The sequence below is a fragment of the Pezoporus flaviventris genome, unplaced genomic scaffold, assembly GCF_033815535.1.
Source record: "Pezoporus flaviventris isolate CSIRO_AGI_PZ_B2104156 unplaced genomic scaffold, CSIRO_AGI_Pfla_v1 ptg000002l, whole genome shotgun sequence".
NCBI lineage: Eukaryota > Metazoa > Chordata > Aves > Psittaciformes > Psittacidae > Pezoporus > Pezoporus flaviventris.
The window spans coordinates 88,107,679-88,132,647 of NW_026892550.1; the positions used below are offsets into that span (position 1 = coordinate 88,107,679).

Below are 24,969 nucleotides of genomic sequence, written 5' to 3' on the forward strand. Positions count from 1 at the left end.
TTGCAGGTTATTGTCTCAGCTTTAGCTCCATTTTTCTCTTGCTTGCTAGGTGTTTAAGAGAAAGTGCTGAGGAAAGACATGATCTTTTCAAAATATGGAAGTAACATGGAAAGCTTTTGCCAGGTATGGGGCTGAATGGCATTGCAAACTTGACTCGCTCTTCTCTGTGCGAGGAGACACAGGCTCGTGTAAGAAAGCTCCCTGTGAAAGACAGTGGGATTTTTTAGCTCTGGCATTATGGGCATTAAATGTTTCTGGTTTTTTTTTCCCCCTCTTGTCCTGCCTTCTGCTATTGGGAAATCATCTGCACCTGATTTTGCTTCTCCTTTCCATGTGGGAAAAGAATTGTGTTCATCCTTACAGATGGCATCTTTTCCAGCTCCGTGTTAGAGGCAGTCAGGTGAATGGGGTGGGCTGAGGTTCCCCACGTCAGCCAGCCCCTTGGGGTGGGAAGGGCAGTCAGTGTCAGACCGATGTTTACAGAAACTTTAGTCTTCAGTGGATTTCCCTGCTCCAATGAAACATCAGGAAGGTCTGGTGCTATATTATCCACGCTTCCTCTTTGTTCTGATTTTATCTGTGGATTCTCGCAAATAATAGGTGACTGAGACCATTATTGTTCTGGGAAATAGGAAGATGAAAGCATTAGACAGACCTTAGCCATTTCAGTGGACTTGTTCATGGTGTATTTAGTTATGCAAGTCTTTGCAGTCAGGAACTCACAAAATATGTTGGAATAAGTAATAATCCTGTGTGTTCACAAAAACAGCTCATTTTTAATAAGAGATACTGCCTCAGTCAACCAAGTGCTACAGAGTTCAGAACAAAAAAAAAAAGAAAACAAACATAACTCCACTCTTAATGCCACAAGATCTTGGGAAGCAATCCATTCCAGCTTTTCTATGTCTCTAATACAGGCATTCTCAATGTAAATTGCATGGTGATTAATAGATCATCTATCAATTGAACTTGAAGTCAAAGAACATACTCGTTCTTTTTTCCTTTCTTCTCTCCCTTTTTTTTTTTTCCTTTTCTAAACCTGCATTAAAAAAGATTATTCCAAAATCTTGAAATGAAAAGTGCTAGGTAAAAACTCACCTTTTTTTTTTTTTTTTTTAACAGGTCTATGAAAACTTACTGTCTAAAGTCACATACTGTTGAATCTCAATTATCCTGGAAGGCTTATCCAGGTTATGACTTAAGTGTGCTATTCATGTTCTGCCAGCTTGTGCTAGAAGTACGAGATGAGCCATAGTGCCTTTCAAAGCAGCTAAACCCTTCCCTGGTCCAGATGGAGTCCAGAAGCAGTTCAGTGGTTTGACCTGACCAAAGAAGTCCTACAGCCACCCTCTGGTTCTGTGCAGAGCTGGGCTATGTCTTGGGGTTACAAGATAAGAAGCAGCGTGTATCCTCTGCAGTTCTGCCTCTGCATCGCATCCCAAGCTCCGGGAAGGCATCTTCATTGAGGAACATTGCCATAGAACTGCACAGAGCTGGCTCTGGCATGGTGCTGTGTGGAAGCTGAGAAGTCTTCATAGGTACCACCTGTCTGTGCACTAAAGCCTCCTGCATCACTCAGGTATTACTATTTTCTGTTATCTAGGATCTTTCCTTCTCCTCCTCTTCCCCTCAGGTAAAGGGGAGCTCTGTGTATCCCATATCCATGGGCTTAATATCAACTGGTCTTGGAAGAACTTCCCTGGCTTGTTGTACATTTGTGCAAAACTTCAAAGCCTTGACTATGGGCAGATTATAAATTTTATGTTCTCCATGAAGTATCACTAAAACTTGCTACTGACCAGGACTAACTACTAAAAGGAGATTTTACTCTGAAAGAAGAGCTTGCTTTTCCCTGCACAGCCTTCCTCACGGTGTTAGAAAAACATTCTCAGTTAGGCAAATAGGGTCATGCTCCCAAAAAGTTTTTCGGCAGATCTCGTGTCACTAAGTGTTCTATCACTTTCCCAAATTCAGGAGAGCAGTGACTGTATGAGAAACTTCACTTCTAGCTCAGTCCAAAAGTTCAAAGTCCAAAGTTTTTGGGAAGAGATGCCTAAATAAAGGCTCAAACACAAAGTAAAAGCAGAATATGCAGTTTAGGCTGACCTTGCACAAGTCCATTGATTCAGGGGAAGGTAGCTTGTGAACTGAAAGTCTGGATGGTGCAAACTAATTCAGAATAAAGCACTGTTAGTGTGAAATACATGTCCAGCACAGGGAAGGGGAGTTATGCAAGTGAAGCTACTCTGTAGCAACTCCCAATGTGGATAAGTCCTTAATTACTTCTAAAATCTCACCATTACTAAGCCATTCTTAAAATTTTCAAAGTCCTTGAGTTTCTGCAACAACTGGAGTATGAGATTCAATTGCATTCACTTCAGTGGAGGATACAGTACAGGCACGTTCATAGACTCAAGGCTAGTCATTAACTAATTAATGTATGGGAACATTTAAGTTTTTTCCATCTGATTCTGCAGAGTTATTAGGCAATACTTGCTTATAGCATTTTTTCACTTTCCTCCCAAATTACCCCCCAACAACCCAAACTCCCAGCAGAATAAAGAGCACAAGTACTCTATCTTCCCTTTTTTCCTCTTACTGTAAGCAAAAATATTTGCCGAGTTTCGATTTTTTTATACAAGCAAATGTATAGAGGGTGTTTTTTTCTTTTAAGTTATCTAATAGGTTTCAGAACTATTGTTTCCTTTGCAACCATGCAAATCCTCCTTTTCCAGCCACGGCATGTCAGCGGGGGCAGCGGCGGGGGTGTGTGTGAGCGTTGGTGCAGCCCCGGCAGGACTACAACCCCCAGCATGCCTAGCGCGGGGCAGTGGGGGAAGGGAAGTGAGGGAGGCAATGGGGGTTCTGGGGGTTGTAGTCCGCCTGGCCGTCCCTCGCTGCCGGCCCGAGAGCGGCTATCCAGGCACCTGTCTGTCCCGTGGGAGCAGCTATGGTTCCACTCCGCACCCCTCCCCTCGGGCTGTTGCAGCGCAGCTGCCTTCTGGCAGCCCGACCAGGAACCGGTGAAGGAGGCATAGGGGGAATGTAAAGGTAGGCATCTCCTCGGATTTGCTCTGGAGTTGGCAAAAGAGGGGGGCTCTAAATCCTCTTCCTCCCCCGGTCCTCCTCGCCCAATGCTTTTGGCTGGGAGGTGTTGCCGTGTTCAACGTTCCCGTGGCACGTTGCTGGGCAAGTCACTGGGATGCTGTCTGCGGCATTAGCACGTGGGACTGGCTGTGTAGGGATGTCGTTCCCCCTTGCAGCTGTGGGTAGAAGTGTGGCTGTTGGCTCTTGCGTAAAGGTTAGTGGGAATAAATGATCATTCAATCTTAGAAGGTGGGGGAGGGAATCACACTGCTTGTAGGGACTGCAAATCTCTATTGAAAAAAAAGTCTTATAAGATCCAGCTTCTTGCTGAATTTAAGCTTGCTTTTTATTTATTTTTTTTTCTTTTAAGTTGACTTCTAAGGTCTTAGAAAAGAGAAACAGCCAAATACAAGTTTTGCATAAGTGGCTGCAGAAGCCTTTGCCTACATATTTTCCTTATTGCAGTGTTCTGCTGTTTGCTGAACTGAAGGCAACTGAAAGTCTCAGGCTGCGCAGATCACTACAGTGAAAATCCCTGGAAATACTTCAGTTTCATCCTGCTGCTTAATAAAACGGAGCAGTGGTCAGGATAGTGCAGGGAGGAGAAACAGCTTTGTGTGCTTCACAGGTCAGGCGAAACACTCCTGAACATTTGGCTGTGATCCTCTGACAAGCAGGTGCCTAGGAAGTGATTCCAGCCTTGCCATTACACCTGAGTGTAAACTTGCCAGAGAGTTTTAGGAAGTACTTTGTACAAGGATGCTCTGCAGGCCTCCCAGGGCTGAATGTGCATCTGATGGTGATCCCCAATGAATAAGGAGTGGGTTCAGTGACATAGTTATAGCCTGATGGTCCTTTCCTACAAATAGTTTACTAATTACGCTGAAGACCGCAGATTTGCTGTGTGCAGCACTGATGGCCAGTGACGCTGTTTCTCAGCTGCTGCTTCTGGGATGGGACAGCAAGCAGTGTGCACACTGAAGGCCGGAGGAGAAGAGTGTGAGATTTTAGTTAAGGCTAACAATGCAAGACCCTTTTTAAATGAAAAAGGAAGAAGCAAAAACCTACTAGGAGTCAGTCCTAGTAAAAGCCTCACCCAAAAGAAGCGGAAGCAGTTCTCAGTTCCACTGGCGATTGTGTTGTCCTTTAATGGTAGTAAAATGGCAGTAAAATGGCTTTGTTGTTAATGTCTGCAGTTGCTGCCAAGTGCTGAACAGGTCTTGACAATGAGGCAGTTCCCTTCCTGCGCAGAGACTCGATGCCTCTGGGTCAACATGGAGGTATGGCTTTTGGGTGTGTTGGCTTTGCACACAGTGGGTACCAGGGCTGCTACTGTATCGAAAGGCGGAAGCAGAAAGCTAGTGAGTGGGTGTTCTTCATGAATGAAGCATGCAGAAAAGTTAAACACAGTGGCCTCAAATAGTTACCCACAAGGAGGGGATTCACATCTACCATAAGAATGCTATAGCAAACGTTAGAGATGATGGTGAGAAGTGCTAAACGTTTTGCTAGCTAATTCATTACCTTAAAAAATCCAGCAGCTGTAATGGGGAGGGCTCATGGGCTGCTTTTCACATGAAGTTTTCCACATACCTCATAGGCTTCTGGTGTATCTGATTCTTTCACTGTTTACGTTACAAATGGTGCTGCTAGTATGTATGTAATAGAAAGTAATTTGTGGGGGCGTATGAACCTGAAAGCATTCCCTGCACGTTCAAGAAACTTTCCAACATGTGAGCATCACTAATATAAAAACCAGGAACTGTATCTGCATGCAGGCTTGCTGTGTTTTGGATATTACCTTGCAAGCTGACACCACATGTGCCAACTTAACCCAGGTGATGGGAGCCACTGCAGGACTGGCATCTCAAAAGCAGCAGCATGCCTGGGGATGCCACCAAAACCCTGGGGCAGAGCAGGTGCCTGAGGAGGAGGATGGTGGTCGTGGGACCTCCTGTTGCGCTGAGCCCCATGTGTGCAGCAGCAGTGGTGGGTGCCCCTCTCCTCTCCCTCCTGGCAGTGCCAGCAAAAGGCATGGACCTCCCTACTCCACCTTTCCCCATCTGCCAGTCAGGCTGCAGTGTCTGAAACAGGCATGGGTTTTCATGTTTATCCAGCCTCAGCATACTTCCCAGAAAGCAGTTGTGTTGGTTTTGTTTTCCTTTCCTCATAGATAACAGAAGTCAAACAACGTGATGTGGCTAATGGGATTATATTGACCCACCTCTGCCGTTGCTATTAATATCTGAAGAAATTCCCAAATGTCGTAGGCCTAATGATACTGTAGTTGCCTGCCCATCTTTCTCTTGCCAAAGAGACTGGGGTCTTTTTATGTTAGCAAGTCTAATAATTGCTAGTCCAAATTTTGCTCCTTGGCAGCGTTAAGGAGCTAGGAACTACATTATATATCGAAGGGAACCTACAGAGGATATATAGAAACTATGCATTTTTACAGTGGATAGTGTATTGATTTGCAATGTCATTTGAACCATATCTAAACAGCCAATTGTTTTCCTTTTTTTTTTGAGAAAAGGAGGCTGAAGGGATATGGGGGCAGGTGTTGTCCTTTTCGTGCTGACTGTAGAAACATAACCCATCCTTTTTGAAAAAGTGCATTCAGAATCCAACCCCAACGAGCAGGCAAATTTCAGTTGCTGTTTTTTGTCATTATTGCAATTGCACTAACTCTGTAAGACAAGACAAAAGGTTGCTCTTTCCACTTTGAGCTCTTTCCATCCTCTGCTTTTACAGCAAAGATTACCCAGAGCAATGTATACATCTCTCTGTTCTAAGTGTAGAAATATATATTGTTCATACCTTGTCAATGTATATGCTGGAAAACAGAAGCTGAATTTATAGCTATATTTCCTCTCTGCCGGGGCTTTTAGAGTTGAGTGTTTCAGCATTTCCATTATAAACCCCTGTTTTCTGAGGTTTGTAGCAGTTTTGAAGGGCGTAGCGGTCTTGAACCATAATAGAAAGCATGTAATGTTGCATTTACAGTACAGCTGTAACTGCACATTAAGGACTGTAATCTTCTCAGTGTACCCACAATGCTCCAATAAGGTTAATTGGAGTTACATATGCTAAGAGAAAAACAGTGTTTTACCCTTGGAGTTGGTGCTCTCCATCCAGAGACCTGAGAGCATCACACAGGGATGGAATTCATATACCTGCACCACACTTATAAAAATGCCATTATCTTCTACACCATTAAAATACTTGTGCTCATTTGCAGAGGCCACTCTCAGCCCCCACTTCCCTCATTCACTGTATCACTGCTCTACAGGGAAAACAAGGTAAAGAGGACTGCAAGAAACTGTATTTTAGTGTATGTATGGCAAAGCTTTTGTCCTGTCCAGTGGTGTTTCTGCTGTTTCTCCCTTGGATTCAGGTCTTGTATAAACCTATGTCCATCTGAAACCCATCTTTTCCATTTCCAGTCAGTTTACTCCACCTGGCATCTTGCATGTATGTGTCAATTTGCTTATGAATATAAAGTAAATGAATTACAGTTCACCATAACATCCCACTGTCCCTGAGCTGTCTGAAGTAGTCCTAGCTCCGTACATCTGGGTAGTTGCTGGCTTCTCTAGTTAACCTGAACTGCCACAGAGCAGAGACTCTGAAGGAGAAAGCACCCTATACATGAGGGTACCTGTCCAACAGGTCTGGCTCTCTAAGCTGCATCTCTTCCATGCACCTAGTTTAAAATTTTGTTGATGGATGTAGGACTCCGTGTGGGTCAGAGATCCCATCATGCCGGTTCAGTTGCTGTATGAGTGTAAGCATCAGAGATGGGTGAGGGGGAAGTGACTGCAGGTAGTGGTGTTCTGAGATGAGATGAATAGTTTAAAAGGGATGGTGAGGAGGAGGAGCTGAAGCTAAAAGTGGCCTGTTGCCAGAGCTGCTGGCTATGCACATACTAGAGCTGATTTATCATTGCAACTGCTCACTTGAGCTTGTGGCACTTAATTGTATGAAAGTAAAGAAAGCAGCAGCATGTTACGAGTAGAAAGCAACTTCTAAGAATTGTTTAAACTCCTCCCCCCACCCCCAAGGTTCTGGGAGCTTGAAGACTTTATTTGGCTCTCTGGTGAGTACAAAGCCATCCTCTCAGATTGTCGTGAAGCCATGTTTTTCCACAAACTGTAGCTCTGATCAGCAGCAAGTAAAACAACAAAGTATGATGGCTGAAAGTTTTGTTCCATGGTATCTGACACCAGGACACAGGGATTACTTCTTGATTTTTGTATTTCAATGAAACTGAAAAGAATACACACTTCATTTTGCACTATCCCAGCCACAGTCTAAAGTTGTGCTTATCTGCCACTTGGTAGAAGGCAGCACAATGTAGTAAGGGGACAGGAGGCCAGACTCAGTGTGAACCTTACGCTTAGATCCCACCTATGGTTCAGTCCAAGAAAAAAAGTTCAAACAAGTGTCAGCAGGGTTGAAATCTTCTAAGTTCTTGCTGTTTCAACTCATATGTCACATTATTTAGTGTTCCACTTAACCTCTCTTCCCATGGCTAGGAGGCCAACTTATTGGGTTCATGCCCTTTTGAAAGTATGGCTAACCTCAAGCATGCAGAAATCACAAATTTATTCTCAGATTCATGAGGCTGCAAGAAAAACATGCATTTTTTTTTAATTGAGCAATTAAAACAGTTTAATTAGTATTTTAGCCCTAATCCTTTGAGTTTCATGGATTTGCAAGATATTTTTTTCCTTGCTTTGAGTACTTGACTATCTTAACCCACAGTAAAATCTGTATTTGTCACAATTGCACAAATGAAGAACTAGCAGTTTAGCAAAAACCTGAACTAAGCCAAGACTTGCAGTAAGAACTTGAAATTTGGAAATGCTGGTTTTGTGATTGTATAAATTTGTTTTTTCCTGCTTTTTTCTGCCCCCTCACCGGTTATGCATGTCTGTGGTATGACATATCTGCTGAGAATGGGAGAGCTGAAGGGATTTCTGATTTGCCGACTTAGCGTACAAGTGGTCAGCAGAAAGGACTGCAGCAAAAATGGACGGTGGGATTGAGTGCGCCCTCAGAAGTTTGCCGATGACACCAAGCTGTGTGGTTCGGTTGATACGCTGGAGGGAAGGAATGCCATCCAGAGGGACCTTGACATGCTTGTGAGGTGGGCTGATGCCAACCTCATGAGGTTTAACCATGCCAAGTGCAAGGTCCTACACCTGGGTCGGAGCAATCCCAGGCACAGCTACAGGTTGGGCAGAGAAGAGATTCAGAGCAGCCCTGAGGAGAAGGACTTGGGGGTGCTGGTCGATGAGAAAATGAACATGAGCCAGCTTCAGTGTGTGCTCGCAGCCCAGAAAGCCAACCCTATCCAGGGCTGCATCAAAAGGAGCGTGACCAGCAGGTCGAAGGAGGTGATCCTGCCCCTCTACTCTGCTCTCGTGAGACCTCACCTGGAATATTGTGTGCAGTTCTGGTGTCCTCAACATAAAAAGGACATGGAACTGTTGGAACAAGTCCAGAGAAGGGCCTCGAGGATGATCAGGGGACTGGAGCACCAGGCTGAGCAAGTTGGGGCTGTTCAGCCTGGAGAAGAGAAGGCTGCTTGGAGACCTCATAGCAGCCTTCTAGTATCTGAAGGGGGCCTATAGGGGTGCTGGGGAGGGACTCTTCATTAGAGACTGTAGTGACAGGACAAGGGGTAACGGGTTAAAACTTAAACAGAGAAAGTTTACATAGGATATAAGGAGGAAATTCTTTCCTGTTAGGGTGGTGAGGCACTGGAATAGGTTGCCCAGGGAGGTTGTGAATGCTCCATCCCTGGCAGTGCTCAAGACCAGGTTGGATGAGGCCTTGGGTGATATGGTTTAGTGTGAGGTGTCCCTGCCCATGGCAGGGGGATTGGAACTAGGTGATCTTAAGGTCCTTTCCAACCCTAACTATTCTATGATTCTATGAAAAAAGCCATGAATGGGAGAGCAGAAAAGGCTGAGCTAGATAAAGCCATCCATATATTACATGTACTCTTCTGCAGCCTATAAGGGACTGCAATTTCTGTGTTAGTTACCTGTGCTCCCTTTCATATAGGTGAGGAAGACCTTTGGGAATATTTGGCATGATCTACCAAGAATCATTCATCATGTTTTGCATAAATTTAAGCAATGAATAACTCCTGGATAGGGGCATGAGTGAAGATAAGTCTTTTCAATGTACTTATATTGTCCCTACATTGCCCCCATAGAGTGAAGGTGTTATATGTCCTCTTGACACAGCTCCATGTGTTCCAGTGTCCCACAGGTTTTGTGTTCTTACTGCTATCTGAAAGTATCCAGCATGACTGTTCAAACTGCAGTTACTGTCATTTTGAAGTATTTGTCGTGGGGAGCATTTTCAAAGGCAAGAGAGCCAAGAGTTCACCAACCTCCCTGTGATGCCTGTCTACAGATATCAGAGCAGCATTACCAAACCCCACACTTTGTGTTCTCCAGGAGAACTTCCTGTGTCCTATGAAGAGATATTTCTGCAGCTTAAAAGAGAAGTTTTGTAGACGCCACTAAAGAATTGCTGAAGAACTGGGATTGGTCCTCAGTGATTGCTTTGAACTGCCAATTTGAGTCCCTTTGCAGTCTTATTGCTGTTCTACATGTGGGTATAAACTAATAGCTTCTAGGCTTCTTGAAGTATGTAACCCATTATTGTGGCAACAGTATTTTCTGACTTAATTTTGACCTTTCTTTTCCCTTTGTGCCAGTTTACCACCTCTTCTGTGCTGAGATTAGGTGGTAGAGCCTGAGTTATAATGCCTGTCCTGGGATTGGCGTGTTTGTATTGTCTATTAGACTGAACATTCTTTTGCTCTTTCTTTTTGCTATCTCATTAATTTTGGAGGGATAATTGCATCAAATCTCTCCAATTTTCAACAATTAAGAGATGAAGAATAAAGGCAGAGCTGATGCTGCCCATAATTCCCAAATGGGACCTGATTCTGCCATTCTTGTCAGCCTGAAGGCTATAACCCATGGGAACATTCTCCATTCACATCTATGGGGCTTATTCTGGAAGCATGTGCTATTTGACAAAGCAGTGGTGGGCCTCAGGTGAGGAATGCTTCTTTACCTCATTTGGGTTCAAGATTTTTGAGACTTGGTGCCTTCCCCATTTCATCATGTTGAGTTTTGACAGGGTACTGATAAATGTGTTGTATTAGTGAATTTATTTTTTCAAATACCATACTTCCCTGTGTCTGTCATTATCTTTTTACCTGTTCCACTTTGTTGAGCCTGTCATATCCTTGAGGCCACCAATAGATCTTAATTGTCCTGACAGGCTTCACCTGAGACCCCTCGCCTACACTCTACCCATGGGCCAAGGAGCTACATTAAGGTCATGTCTGGGGCTTCAGTTGCTGCCTTAACCTACTGTATGGCTCCTGGTCCTGGCTCACCCTTTTCAGTGCTTCTGGACTATGTTACCTGCCTCCCACATTCAGCCCAGTGGGCCTGCACCCCTTGGAGAGGGCTGTTCTACATAAGGGTTGCCTTCAGCTCCCATCCTCTCCACCTTCCTGGCCCTGGCAACCCACCTCCAGGGCACATATGCAGGCTGCTGATGGTCTGTATTAGCAATCTGGTGCTTTTGAAAGAGATACAGAGCACCATGTTCTTCTAGCTTTTGTTTTGACCTTTTTGCAATCAGAATGCAGGATGGATGACTGCTGCTAGGCTCCTGTGGCCTCCTGGTCAGATCTGCCTCTTCTTGGCTGCCTTTGTCCTTTCTATTTGTTCTTCAACTCCTTTCTCCCATTAGGGCAACTCGAAGGATGCACTGGCTGGGGTTTCTCCATCTGGCAATCCAGGAGCCATAACACTGCTCTGTGCAATGACGATTGCTGTAGCTAATTGCCTCTGAGGTGGCTGCCCCATTTTTAAGGAGGTTGTGTGTAATCTTTCTCTAAAGAAATCTCTTTGTATCGTATTGAAAGGATTCCTCAATAAAATTATTGAACTGCAAACTGGAGAGGTAAGGTGGGGAATGTAGTAGCTAGAGATAGCACATGTAGCTCTTGAAATATTCCCCTTAATTGGGGAAAACCAGCATTCTACATCTTCCTATTGGCATAGTGAAGAAAAAGACCAGACTTTATATGTTTTGGTGTCAATCCCATGAGCTAATGGATGAAAGAGAAGTTGATATGCACAGTTTAGTTAATTAAGATACAGAACAAGGTGCTTCTGTTAAGTTCTTCACAGTTCTTTTGACCTGTGGTCCAGCATTGAAACATAGTTTGGAGAATTCAAGCCTTAATTTTGCTATCTAAAGTAGGTTTTCGATCAAAGACAGACAGGTATTTTTCATGGTGTTAAAAAGCTTCACAGAAGAATTTATAACTTGTTCTTACCATGATATTGTTACAAAGGCAAACATTTATATGGCTCTCTGCAACTGCAAGACTAGTCTAGGCAGGATTCTTTGGCTTTTGCTATCAATGTGGAGCTATTGATCCGTGAACATAAATCCTTACTTATCTCCAGTCAAGTTTATAGGACAACGAAATTATAGGATTGCTTGAATCAATCAATGTTTCTAAAGCAAGCTATAGAAATATAAACAAGTTACCGATTATTTAATAAAGTCAATTTGCTTAGAAATGCCTGGCCATGGGCAGCAGATGTTACATTAATTTCTGCTTTTTCTGGAATTTCACTGGGGCTCCAAGATCTTAATGACACTATTAGCAAAGGTAACTTTATTTTAGAAGCTCATTCCGAGCTCTCACAGCAAGAAGAAAAAATTGTCATTCCTTTTGACCACAAAATCTGTGCTATTTCTAAGTGGAGTTCTTTGAAATAACTAGGATATCTCACAGCTTGTTGCTTTAGAGGGGACTTGGTACAGCAGCACTACATTTAGTTAGCATAATGAGATTTTTAGACCCTGTGATGTTGACTGAGTTTGAAGTACCATAACTTTCAAACAGCTAAGATTGAATTTGTTAGTGAAGTACAAGTTTGCATAATATTTCAGCTTTCCTAGAATTTTAACCTGGGTGCCTGTTTCCTGAGAAGCATTTTGGTTAATATAACCAGGTTCTGACTTGGCAAAACAGTTTAACTATAAAAGTGTGTCTTTCTGTTTCTCAGCAGGAAGCATCGTGAAAGCAGCTTCCTCGGCATCATTTCGCAGTTACTGTTTGCCTTCTGAGATCCAGTTCATTGGAGTGATTTTATTTCAGGTGGTTTGAAGATCTTCCATGAGCCCATGGTGCTCTCATCCATTTTGAATGCAGAGCAGGATCTTTATAAGTGGACTCCAATATTTCGGTGTTCTGTCTGTTGAGTAGTTTGTCATAGTTTATCCTGCAGGAGTACAAAATCATCTGTTTAATCTGCTTGGTCAATACTTGGATAGGGATAGTAATAAGGAAGTCATAGGCAGCCACTGTAAATCTCTTTATTCCAATACATTAATATTCCTGGTACTTTGGCTGTTAAGATTGTTTTAAATGTAAAAAATCTGTCTGTTAAATGTGCCTTTGATCTTTTTGGTTGGTCTACCTTAAAAATGTTAGGAATGTATTTTGGTTTTGAGAAAGTTTTTGTCTTTAAGATAAATCAATATCATATATACTTACAGTTTTGTTCATGAGCTTTGTTAAAGCTTATAGATAAAGTAGTCTCTGATTAAACTTTTTTTTTTTAACTGTATTTCATTTGCAGTATTTTGTGGCTAAGCTGTCTATATAGCAGAATGTCATTGATCTGAAGACTGTGCTGGAGACTTCTAGAGATGAACTGCTATGAAATGCAAACATCTTTCTAGACTTGCTTCATCTATCGTAACGTGAGTGTGGCTCAACCATAATTAGATTATTACAGACCTAATACATACAAGGTAGAATAGCATGAGAGGATTTTAATTTGGTCATTAGCAGGAGTGCATGGTTAGTGTAGTAGGTGTAGTCATTAGCCTCTGAAATAGATGAGACTACATTTTCCATTTGATATGCTTCGAAGACAGGTCAAAATCCTTAACATGATTTAGGCCTACTGAGAAGGTCTGTAATCCTATTTTTTAATAAGCTCTGTATTTCATGTTAGAATGATACTTGTGTATGTCAAGCATTGCTGAGTCTCATTGCTCCACTTGTATTACTTTTGAAGTCGAAGCGCATTGTTCTGGAAGAGCATTTACAGAAGATATTCTTGGAGTCACAGCAGTCAGAGCTTTAAATCATGAAGGCTTCCTGGGAAATCTGGGTTCTCTCGGTTCTGGTTTGTTTTTTTTGTTTTTTTTTTCTTTCTTTCTTTCTCTTTCAGTTGAGGAACAATTCAACTTCTCAGGCACTGAATGCTATAATGTACTCCCCCTTCTAATATTTACTCCTGTGAATGCCCATGTAGGCTGAAGCTCTGGCTGTTTGGGATTGAACTGCTTCTGTCTGGTAGGTCTGCCATTTGCTGGGGAGCTCCAAGGCTGTGCTGGGAAATAAAGGATGAGATGGGTGTCTTAAATGTAAGTTTTGTGTTGAACATTTATTGTTGTTGAAGTTTGTGTTGAAAAAGGTGGTGATCAGTGGATTTTACTTGCTACAGAAGAGATGAGCTTGGATGGCACCACGTGAAGGAGCTGTGAACCTTGGTAGATGCAATCTGAAGTGAAGCCTTGTGGAAGCAAATACAGACAGCGTTGCTGACTCTCAGCATTCTAACAGGAAAAGGCTCTTTTCCACTTCTGCTTGTCTCTGGCTTCCTCCATCATGAGGTTAGTGAGGACTTTGTATCTGTCTTCATAGTTCTCTGATACCATTATAGAATCATGTAATTGTTGAGGTTGGAAAAGACCTTTAAGATCATCAAGTCCAACCCTTAACCTATTATCAAAGAACTGACGAGCATGGCTCCACAAAAAGAGCTGAGAAGTTGGTGAAAAATGTCTGTGATAATAACTAGTTGATTAGGATGGTGTTTCTCATGTAAAGGAACTAATAAATAGCCTGTTTTCATTACTGTCTGCATCTCTGAGCCCTTTTCCTCTGCAATGCATTGCGGATTTTTGTGACTCTTGATGGAGCTGAGATCCTTAACTCTGGGTTGATAACTGTGAGCACATGGGTCTGTGGTGAGGAGAGCTCCAGATGAGTTTTAGAATCAATGCTGTGTGCTACCCTTCTTAATGTCTGGAGGTGCTGAGTTAAAGCACTTCAACAAGAAACAGGTACCAAGACTTGAAAATAAAAAGAAGAAAAAAAGCCCAAATCAGTATCAACAACAGAAAAGGATGGTTGTTGTTGTTGTTGGGAGCTTATGTGTTCTCTTCAAAACTGGATTCTGATAAGAGAGCCTATTTTTCTTCATAAGATGTGCATCTAAGGATTATTCATCCCACCTACCTCCCATTGTGACTGGGAAAAGGCTCCAGTGCTTGTTAAAATATAAGTGAGGTCTGTACTTGACTCTGTGTTTGCTGATTGGAGTTTTGCTGTTGACTTTAATAGGAGGGACATAGCCCTCTATGTGCTTTAAAATATGTCCTTTAATTAAAAAAGCCAAGTAAATCAAAGCACAGTGAAATTGGAATATTATTTCTTACCTTCTACACTTGTGGTGATTGGTTTAGTTTTTCTGAAGAGACTTTAATGCATATGGATATTTGTTTTTTATAGTTTTTCTTATAGCCCCACAGGATCTATTGCTGGTTGGGATTGGCTTGTGCTTGCTGATTAATTCCTTGCATCACTGCTCTTGAATCTTGTTGCGGTTGTTCTTGGAGAAATTGGCAGCAGCAGCAAACTGGCAGAGCTGTTATTGACCCAGAATAGCAATAGCATTGTTAATACAATAAGCAAGGTTTTCTGTGGACTACTGTGGTATTCTGTGGAGCTGATGAGCTGGTTAACACCTTTTACTTATTGTGCAAGGATCTGAGGCTGGAAGGGAATTAATGCAGTTGTGAAGCACAGAGAACCAAAATAGCAGTGATTCAGTTAGAGTAGAGCCAAATCTTCTTAAAATTAAACTCCATTGTGTTAGAGACTTCACTTTTTTGATACCTATATTATTAACTTCTCTGATAAGAGCAGGAAATGTAATACAGTGATATTGGAGAAGCCTTTCACATTAAATCTAAACTAGTATCTTGGGGTTATATGAGAAGAAACCACTCTTCATCTGGTGTCGTATGGGAATCAGATGTTGCAGAGTTTCTGTTTCTCAAGTTTACTATATAATTCACAAACCTAGTTTTTTTTTTTTGATAGCTTTGATTTTCTTAACTTTCAAACAGGTTGTTTGGAATGGGTGGGAAGGCTGTAGCGTATTATATGGGTATTTCTAGTTTCATGAGTAACAAATAATACCAGACAATTCAGGGAATTTTGTCATGGGCAAGAGCATCTACTTGCAAGTTGCTGCTAATGAAATCCTGAAGATCTTTTTGATAATATCATTTGGTAACTTTGTTTGTAACAGATTGGTGGTGTTCTCTCATATAAGTGCTCCAAGATTTGCTTTCTGGTTGACCTTTCTAATTGGACTGGATCGGGCACTTGGAACAGGATTGAGGTTGGCAGGCAGGAAAATACAGAATCATAGAGTTATAGATTGGTTTCAGTTGGAAAGGACCTTAAGATCATCTGGATCCCCTGCCATGGTCAGGGATGCCTTACCCTAGACCATGTCCCCCAAAGGTCTGTCCAACCTGCTCTTGAACACTGCCAAGAATGGGGAATTTACCACTTCTTTGGGCAACCTGTTCCAGTGCCTCACCACCTTCACAGCAAAGAACTTCTTCCTTATATTAACCTGAACTTCCCCTGTTTAAGTTTAAACCCATATGGAAGAAAGCTGAGGAATTCATAAACTAAGGACAGACCATTTTCTGAACTGCAGTCAAAGCTTGGCTGTTCATGAACAGGTTGTTCAAGGGAGGTAGACAGCTTGGCTGTGCCACAATGCAGAGATATTAGATGTGGCCATACTGATGTTAACCCTGACGGTTAAAATGCAATGCAGGGGTAGCCAAAGTATCTCTGGGGAGGCTGGTTGATGGTACCTCCAAGGGGGACACTGCACTGAGCCAGAAAAATTTGCTGTAGCACTTGTGAACCTGAGATGGTACTGCCAAATAATGTTGCCTGTGTGGACTAACCAGTGTGACAGATGCTGTCTTATGGACCCTGGTACCTATTAGTACTGCAGTACCTATTAGTACTACAGTTGGGCTTTTCTGCTAATTCATTTTTCTTTCTATATATGTGTTCTAGAAGTTACATTTGAAGAGTTTTCCCCCAAATCCACCTTTGAGTTGTGATTATTTAAAGTTTACTTTGTTCTGTTCTTTGAAGGTATAACCGTTTGGAGATTAAATGTGAATGAAGATTTACATTGCAGAAATGCCTGGTTTTGTTGCTTCAGAGAATGCCGCTGTTTATATGCCAGGGGACTCTTGAAAGGTCCTTATATTCTTTTTACATGATCTGTACCATGGTCAGGCTCTCTCCTCTTTTTTTCCCCCCACACTTTCTCCAGTTTCCTATATTTGATGTCTAAAAACCTGTTCAACAGCACTGATGTCTCAAGCCATGGGTATGTAAATATTTACTGGCATGACAGTCAACAACAGTGGGAGGGGGGAGATTGCTACATCCTACCATTCAGGGAACCTTCAAGTTCTCTCTCACAGTGTGCAGCAGATGAGAACTGGGAAGGTCTGCAGTTTGTGCTTAACTTGATGTATTTTTGCTCTCTTGGTTCCTGTTTTGTTGCAGAAGTCATTCATATAGCTGTGGAAGGCTTTATCAGCTCTTGCAGAGACTTTCCCCTTCCACACCACTCAAGGCTGGAGCTGTAGTGGAGGAAAATGGAGCCTGTAGATCTCCTGGCATTTGTCTCTGTAGAAATGAACAGTACAACTCTCACCCTGGCTTTGCTGACAGTCTTCGTGGTCCTGCTGTATTGGTAAGTGATAATGGTGAATATGGACTATGTATCAGACACAAAGCCTGCTGAAGCTCCCTCAACATCTATATAGTCTTTTATTCATAAGAGAAAAATGGAAATTGGCTAGAAGGGGCATGGAGGGAGAATTGGGTTGGATGCAGAGGTTGAAATAAATACAAAACTCATGATGCTTTTTAGAGAATTCTGTTCTTGCAATAATTTCTCTTTCTTGACCAATAAAACACTGACAAAATTTGTCTTCAAAATGAAGAACTTATCAGTGTTGGTTTCTTAGTAGTTTTCTGTAGGTGGTAGGAACACTGGTGCTGGTCAGGAAGAAACCGAGTACTTGTTGGACCTTTTCTCTGTGCTATGCTGCACACTTGTTTTTCTCTTGTTCTTTCCACACTGAGTAGTGGATACAAATCAGAATAATAGCAGCCCTAATGGTTAGCACAGTAGGCATTGCAGTGAGCTGTACTGAAATGAAAAAAACCCAGCACCCTGTTCATTTGTTCCAGAAATTATATTAGCCAATCTGGAGTGCTTTTTGGACTGTTTTTACTTGAATACCTCTTCAAATCCTGCCTTTCATTCAACCAATGTGGGTTGCTTGTTTTTTTTTTTTTTTCTCATTTGTATGTGTGTTCAAGAAAAAGTTTCAGGGATGGTGGTAGAAAAAGAACCTTTGCCAAAACCTCAAAACTCATATTGAAGAGAATAGTGATGACTCCATGAGTTTAGCACAATTGTTGTAGCAGTGTAAATGACAGATCACTTCTGCCTATATTTCTTCATTCTTTGACCCTGCTGAGCTTTGTTCAAATTCCTTCTGTGTCAAGGGAGGGTGTAAAGAGACTAAAGGAGAGTCAAGTCCATATTTGATGTGTGTTTCCGTATCAGATAGGTGGGTGAGCCTGCTTTCTTAAGATCTGAGCAAATCACCACAAACATGCAAGTCCTACTTCCTTTGAATTTTACTGGGAAAAAGAATGGCAGCACTAGATTTTTCAGTAAAGCCATGCTGTTTAGCTGTTCATTTGTGCATATCTGGGAGTTTTTAAGGGAACGAGGGTGAGGGCAGAGGCACATCCACAGTTCAGAAATGCAGCAGAATCTGGCTACCTGTGAGTCTGCTGAAAGAGCCTGGTGCTTCTACATAGTACATGCCAAGATGTGCTGAGTTCTCTGAAGACATAGAACTACACTGTGTAAATGTAGGGTACATTCTGGTGCGTGATTCTCCAGAGCCTCATTTTCTGGTTCAATTTGAAGAAGGCTGTTCCTCCCCTTGAAGTAAAGATGTGGCAGTTTAGTGTGGAATTTGGTCTTGCCATAAACAAACCTAGCTCTGATTGCAGACTCAAGTCAGGCTGCTGAATTGAGTGCCTACCATATTAGGCATTAGGACAGTCAGCTGCCGAATTGAGTGCCTACCATATGTTTCAAAAAGTCCAATTTAGAGGTGATGTGGGAAATTCCCTTACAGCAGAGAAACCCCATTCAGTGTTTCCCTTTTCCTGGCTGAAGATGAGTTTTGTGAAGGCATCAAGTAAAGGAAGACTGAGTTTTAGATGGGAAAATGTTTTATACTCTTAACTGCTAATGGGTATTACTAGCCAGTCTTGTTGACCTACAGATACAGGTTGATTTGAAGTAGCTTATTAAATACAGGTGTCTATAAGTCATTCTTCCAATAAGAAGCTGGTGTTTCTTAAACCTGCAATGAAATATGTGGGCAACACCTATGGCTATTGTTAGGCTTCCCTGGTGGCTAAGCTATTCAGATGCACTTATTTCAGTAAAATGCACTGAGGTTAATTGCTTCAAGCATATCTGCAAGGTTGTTGTTGTCAACCTATTTGAGAGTTTATTACTTGTCTGTTTAAACAAATGAGTGAAACCCACCGCATGCTCACAGCTTCCTTCATGGAAGGAAGAGACCTTGGGTTCTAGGAATTATTTAAGAAGTATGTAGAGGGTTGCTAATAGAAATGCATGTCCCTAACTCTAGAGAATGTTTTTATTACTATTGTGTTGCATACCCAACTGTTTGACTCTTCTAGGAGTCAGAAGACACAAGTTTTATGTATGGCAGGAGTAATAATAAAGTAATAACTCTTCAACTTCTTTGACTTTTTCATTCTAAGCCTTCATCTCATTTTTTAATAACTTCAAAATTCTTTTTCCAGCTTTTTTTTTTTCTGCTACCGTTGTATCTTTTCAGAAGGGGGGGAGGGAGGAATGAGTGTTTGCTGTTGTAAATTTTGTTATGGTAGCGGCTTATGATTGATTGGGGTCATATTGTGTCAGCTGTTGTGTGAGTACAGAGAATAGGCAGTTTGCCCACCTTGGTGGCTGTAAAAGGCTTACAAGCTAAACAGAAGATAGTTATGGGTAGAGAAGAGAGTCAATAGATCTAATGCAACATTAGAATAACAACATGGTGATGGCAATTGTCATGTTATTGGGCTATTTCGTTTGCATGGGTTTTGTGGATGGGGGTACTTGGTGGTTTAAATGACAGCCTTGAGCTGCTCCCCATCAGCTCCACCATCCATCAGCACTGGTGACGTGTATTGCAAGGCCAGCTGTGATTTATCACAGTTCATCTGGCAGGTGGTATCTTGCTAAGTTGTGATAAGACCAATCACTTCACATTTTTGGGTGAGGTCATATGAAATGGGGTGGGGGGGTGAAGAAGCAAGGGTTGATTGGTAAAGGGAGGAGAAGCTGTAGGTGAGTAAAAATAAATTTCTAGAGAAGATACGGGTCTTAGGAGGAAACTTGGATGATTTAATAATGTTTTTTAGACTGTTATTCATGGTACAGTGAAGATCAATAACCCTTTGTAACAAGTCCTCTAATAGTAGATCTTTGATTTCTCATGTGTTGCCATCAGTACAACACGAAGGTAGTGTACTGTGCCATTTTTAAATCGGTGGAAAATTCAGCAACTAGAATCTCTCAGTGTTTTTCTTCTGCATGACCTTAAGTCAGCTCTAAGGAGAGGATTTTTAAGGTAGTTGATTTAACATTGGGAGTAGAAAGAACAGCGAAGCTTTTTGGTACATTGTCTCTTCAGATTTGAAATGGGAAGAATCAAACCTGCGGTTGCCTTTTTATTAAACTATTAATTTAAGAGGTTGCTCAAGCCTGCGTGCTGTCCCCCATTCCTGAAGAACTTACTTGTCTGCTACCCTTCCCATCCTTAATATTTCCTTTCAGTAGGTCAAAGTCCCTTCTTGCACACTTCATATCATGGATTCTTCTACAGCTGTTGCTATCTCATTACTACTGTGATAAATGATGATATTACTCCTTTAGCAACCACAAAAAGGCATAATATGGCTAAATACATAAAGTTTAGCAATATCAGTAGCACAACACTGAGTGCTCTTAAAAGGATCTCTTGTCCATGTCTCTCCCATCCCCTGTGATTTCTACTAGCCAAACTGATTTAAGAGCACTTTCTTTGCAAGGACTGCTGTTTCTATTCACTTCATCTCTGTGGATCTCTCTTTTGTTTTTCAGGCATGAAATAAAAACAAACACTTAAGGGAGGAATGAGGTTAACATTTACAAATCCCAGTGATATTTTCTATTGAAAAATACAACACTATATCTATGCAACATATTTTTCATTTTCATTTCAAACATACACTGAGTTGGGTATCCCATGCTTGGTTGTAGCTGCAGACATTGCTTTGTGTCTTTCTTTTTGCTGTCTGGGAAGATGTTTGATAAAATGAAAGCCGGAGTTTATCTTGCTTTAAAGTGTAATGTACCATAAGCTTAAGCATTATGAAGAAGCTGTCACAGCATTCAGGTACCTGTGTTCAAACTGGATTATCAACCCTTTGTCTAAACAAACCTGGGGTTTTTGTAGAAACAGGGAGGCTGGATAGGAGGTGTTTGTTTATGTTTGTAAGATACACATCTAATTGCATGCTTTCAAACATAGGAAAACATACACTAGGGGTGTTCTTGCCTGTTTCTGAAAAGCTAAATCATTCAGAAAGATGCCATTATTACATTGAAGTAATGTTAATGATCACTTGTGTTACAGAAATGTATAGAGAGATTGAGAGATTTGGGTTCCCCTATATCTAGATACTGTCCACCCATTGCATTACAAGTCAATCCTGACTCAAGACATTTGCAGTCTGTGATCACAGAGAATGAAAGTATTTTTTTTTCCTCTGGCTTTAGGCCTAAACTTTTACATACACTTAGATGCAGGAGATACTTAGACATGGGGGACAGCATATATTAAAGTTCACCCGTTGGTGCCATACCTGTGCTAGACCACATCAGAAGTTAATCTCAGGACAGGTAGTATTTTGATACAAGTGACTTCAATACTGTTTCTTGATTGGTATTACTTTACGTCTGTGGTTTTTAGAAAGGGCTCAGAAAGAGAAAGTTTGGAGGTAATCCGTCTCCAAATAAAATTTCATTTTGCAGAACCTTGCTATTTGAGCTTGAGTTAAGCAAAACCGAGATCAAATAGATCTCGGGTATTACTACTTTAGCAGTTTATCAACTAGATATCACCTACAATTTGCACCATTTTTTTCTTCTCAAAATACCGATATTTACAAAAGATGTTTGATTGCTAGAGCTCCAGGCATTTGGTTTTAACTTTTCCAGCTGTCACTGCTGTCATCAAATTCACAAGGCTGCAAGGACCGCTATGGCTGGCAACAATCCTGGGTACGGAGCAACAACATATGCTCATAAAGATGTACAGCTCTGCTCTCATGTCAGGATCATTGAGAGGCCCAGAGAGGCATCCTAATTGTTGGGTGTTAAAGCATACTTGTTTCCTGATCTAGTGGAAGGTGTTCCTGTCCATGGCAGGGAGTTGATATTAGATGATCTTAAGGTCCTTTCCAACCCAAACCATTCTACGATTCCCTTGCTGGCAGAAAGGGAATTTCCACAACTGGCAAGTGCTTTGGGGCTGTCTTGTACATCCCTCCCACAGTGGTGGCTGACCGCAGAGCTCGGTGCTGAGGTTATGGTCCCTTGTAAGCTTCTCAGTTTGCAGTAAACCCTGCATCATGTTTCTAGGGTCAGAAGGCAAGGAAGTTTCGGTTTTAGCGTGTTCTGTTAACCCCAGCTGTTGTTTCTTTTTTGACTAAAATGGCCGTTATGTCAGTGGAAGTCATTCTACTTCTCTCCCCTTCATTCAAACAGCCCATTACGAAAGCTAGAAGGATCTGACTCAACAGGAAACATCAGCAAACTGCTGTTGACAGAAAAAACTAACAGATTCTGAATTGTCTTTGTCATGCAGCTTTACATCAGGCAAATTTGGAATTCCCACTAATGTGTCAAACATAATTTAATCCCACAGCTGTGCAATATATGGCCTCATCTTTGAGCTAAATCAAGCATCTCTAGGTAAGCTTGAGAAGGAGAAGAGTAAGCTACTGAATTATAATTTGGAAAAGTGCCATGCCACAAATGACTAAATACTTTCTTTCTCTGAAAACAAGGTAGATCTGATCATCCCCAGTGAAGTTCACTTAGTGCTCTGATTATGCTATTTTTAGGTAAACAAAGTTCTCTTATTTTTGGGGGACAGGTAGAACAGTTTTCCATCATTACTTTTGCAGCTTCAGAGTTAAATTATCTGCGATGTCCTCAGAGGCTGTTACAACACCTTGGTTACACTGATACAGAACTCAGCCTCAAATGCTGTGCAGCTTTAGTTTTCCTTGCTTGCACTTCACTACAAAACTCAGAGGCCTCTTATGTTCAAGTTGTTTGTTTGTTTGTTTGTTTTAATTTAGAGATTACATGGCCAGTGGTGTTTATTTGAAGGCTCTCAAGTGCTTGCTGGGTTTTCTGCTTTTGTTAAGGTGCATTTTACTCCAACAGTCCTGTGTAAAGTAGTCAATCTCCAGCCTATTCAATCCTTGTGGTCTTCATTTTCCCCTAAATCTTTCCATGCATCTCATAAGATCCTGCAAGCTCAATTTGTTTTTAGTGTATGGAGATTGTAGTGTTAACAGTATGTTAAGGTGGACATACAGGGATAGGATAGTTTCTTTTCATGAAGCAAGTATATTTACCTACCTTGTGGTATCACCTCCAGACCTAGTGTTCAACAGAGCACGCTGCAAAGCTGGCTAATGCACACAAATGCCACTAGGTAAATAGGAGCTGGACACGACCCTTAGGCAATCCCATTTCTGCTTTCCCATCCTGCAGAGCTTAGACTGGGTCTGGTCTGGACTGGGTGGCTCAGGCAGGAGAGACTGGCAAGGCAGGGGAATTTACCCTGGTTTCTCCATCAGGCAACTTCTGCCTGGGGTGTCTTCTCTAGAGGTTTACTTAGCTTTTCTGGACTAGCAGTTTGGTTTTAACTTCTGATCTGCTGTTTGCCTTGGAGCAGGTTGCTTTATTTAAATTGGGGATATTCGGGTGCCTCACAAACTGATTTTTGGTGCTCTAAATTAACTTCTAGGAGCTCCTGCCTCCATCTACTGACAGTATTAGGAACCTGAGGAACTTAGTACACTGCTGTTGGTGCATTAAATGAAACTGAAATTAAATGGTGAAAAGAAGCAATGTAAATAAGCTCCTTACAGAGAAGGCTCTGCCTATGTGATGAGTAGTCACTCCATCCTATCGCACTGGGGCTGTCTCTTGCTATGTCTGCGCATTTAATTGCCAGGCTCAGAGGGGCCTCTCAGGACTGCTGCAATTTCTCCAAACAGTGCCAGGAATTCTGCTCTCCCCTGAATGCTGGGGAGCATACTGGCAGTTCCTGTGGCTGCCCTGCACTGGGGTGGGTAGTTTTGTATCCTCATGTGCTCCAAGGGGCATAGACTTGTTACTCCACATCTTTCAGCCAGCAGAGTGAGGGTCCTGCCAGCCTGGCTGTGCTCCCTCTTAAATGGTGAGTTAAAACAGTGGGCAGTTTTGACAGGTTAGACTTCCTCAGAGTGCTGAAACCTAAATCTGTGTTCTCCCTTCTTTTGTCTCCTTCAACACTGAGCCCATCATTAAAACAAAGTTGCCTATATTCTTCCTCACTCCTTTTTTGTCTTTGCATCAGCCTTCATCAGTAACAATGTTCTCTATGTTTTGTCCTCATTGCTGGCTCAGCAGTAATTAATGCCTTTGATTGCCATGCCTTGCTCTTCCGTAGGGAAGTTTTATACAGTATTTAATGGAGCTGTCTGAAAACTATTTTAAAATAAAATATTGACATACTATGAGAGATTATTGTTTATCAGTTCCCCTTGACATACCCAAAACCTTTAGATGGATTTTTCTATCTGCTTTCTTCCTAAGTTTGATTTTAGCTTTTTTCCCCATTGAAACAAAGTTTACTGTTCCATGAGCTAAGTATGTGCTAACTGCTGAGAAACAGCCATCAGAAAGAACTCAGTGTGTTTTCTGGTTTGGGACTGGAAATACATTTATTTCACTTTTGCAGGAATAGGGGAGGAGCTTGCGAGAATAATGTTCAGTGTCTGTTCCTTCTTTCCCTTGCTTTATGCACCATTTCTAACACTGGTGACCGTTTCTTTTAATCTCTGCTTGTTATTTTACATATACTTTCTATGACTAGAATGATGCACAGGTCAGTAGGGATATGATAGGTCCCTAATAGCATGATAGATATCCCTGCATTAAAACTATACAAAATTCTCCATATCCATTCCTCTGTTAGTTTCTTCCCTAGCTAGTTGCTTCTTGCATGGTTCTGCAGAACCTGTGCGCTTGTCAGCAGAGCAATGAAGCAACAAACAAGGGAAAGGACAGACCCTGTTAGAATAATTTGTTTCCTGGATAGGAAAAGATATTGGGTGCCTAGCAATGGCTGGAGAAGGATTAGGAAGAATGGATTGGAACAGAAGAATATAGCTCCATATGAAGTGGGTTGTTACAGACTAAGGCCAAGTACGTTTGGGAGAGTTGAGGCTAAGGGAAAGAAGCT

The 24,969-nt window shown here is 41.8% G+C and overlaps 1 protein-coding gene across 5 annotated transcripts in view; it reads left to right on the top strand.

The window, feature by feature from the left end:
* Positions 1-2,921: 2,921 nt before the first annotated feature.
* Positions 2,922-24,969, top strand: part of TBXAS1 (thromboxane A synthase 1) — a 239,321-nt gene continuing 217,273 nt past the window's right edge. For 2 of the 5 annotated variants that reach the window (XM_061444970.1, XM_061444973.1), the window contains exons 1-2: positions 2,922-3,051; positions 16,838-17,027. In XM_061444970.1, the coding sequence (XP_061300954.1) occupies positions 16,930-17,027 (98 nt within the window). In that variant the 5' untranslated portion in view covers positions 2,922-3,051; positions 16,838-16,929. Of the gene's footprint in view, positions 3,052-3,168; positions 3,302-13,974; positions 13,991-16,837; positions 17,028-24,969 lie in introns of those variants that run through there. The other 3 variants (XM_061444964.1, XM_061444965.1, XM_061444967.1) reach the window with 3 other exon arrangements.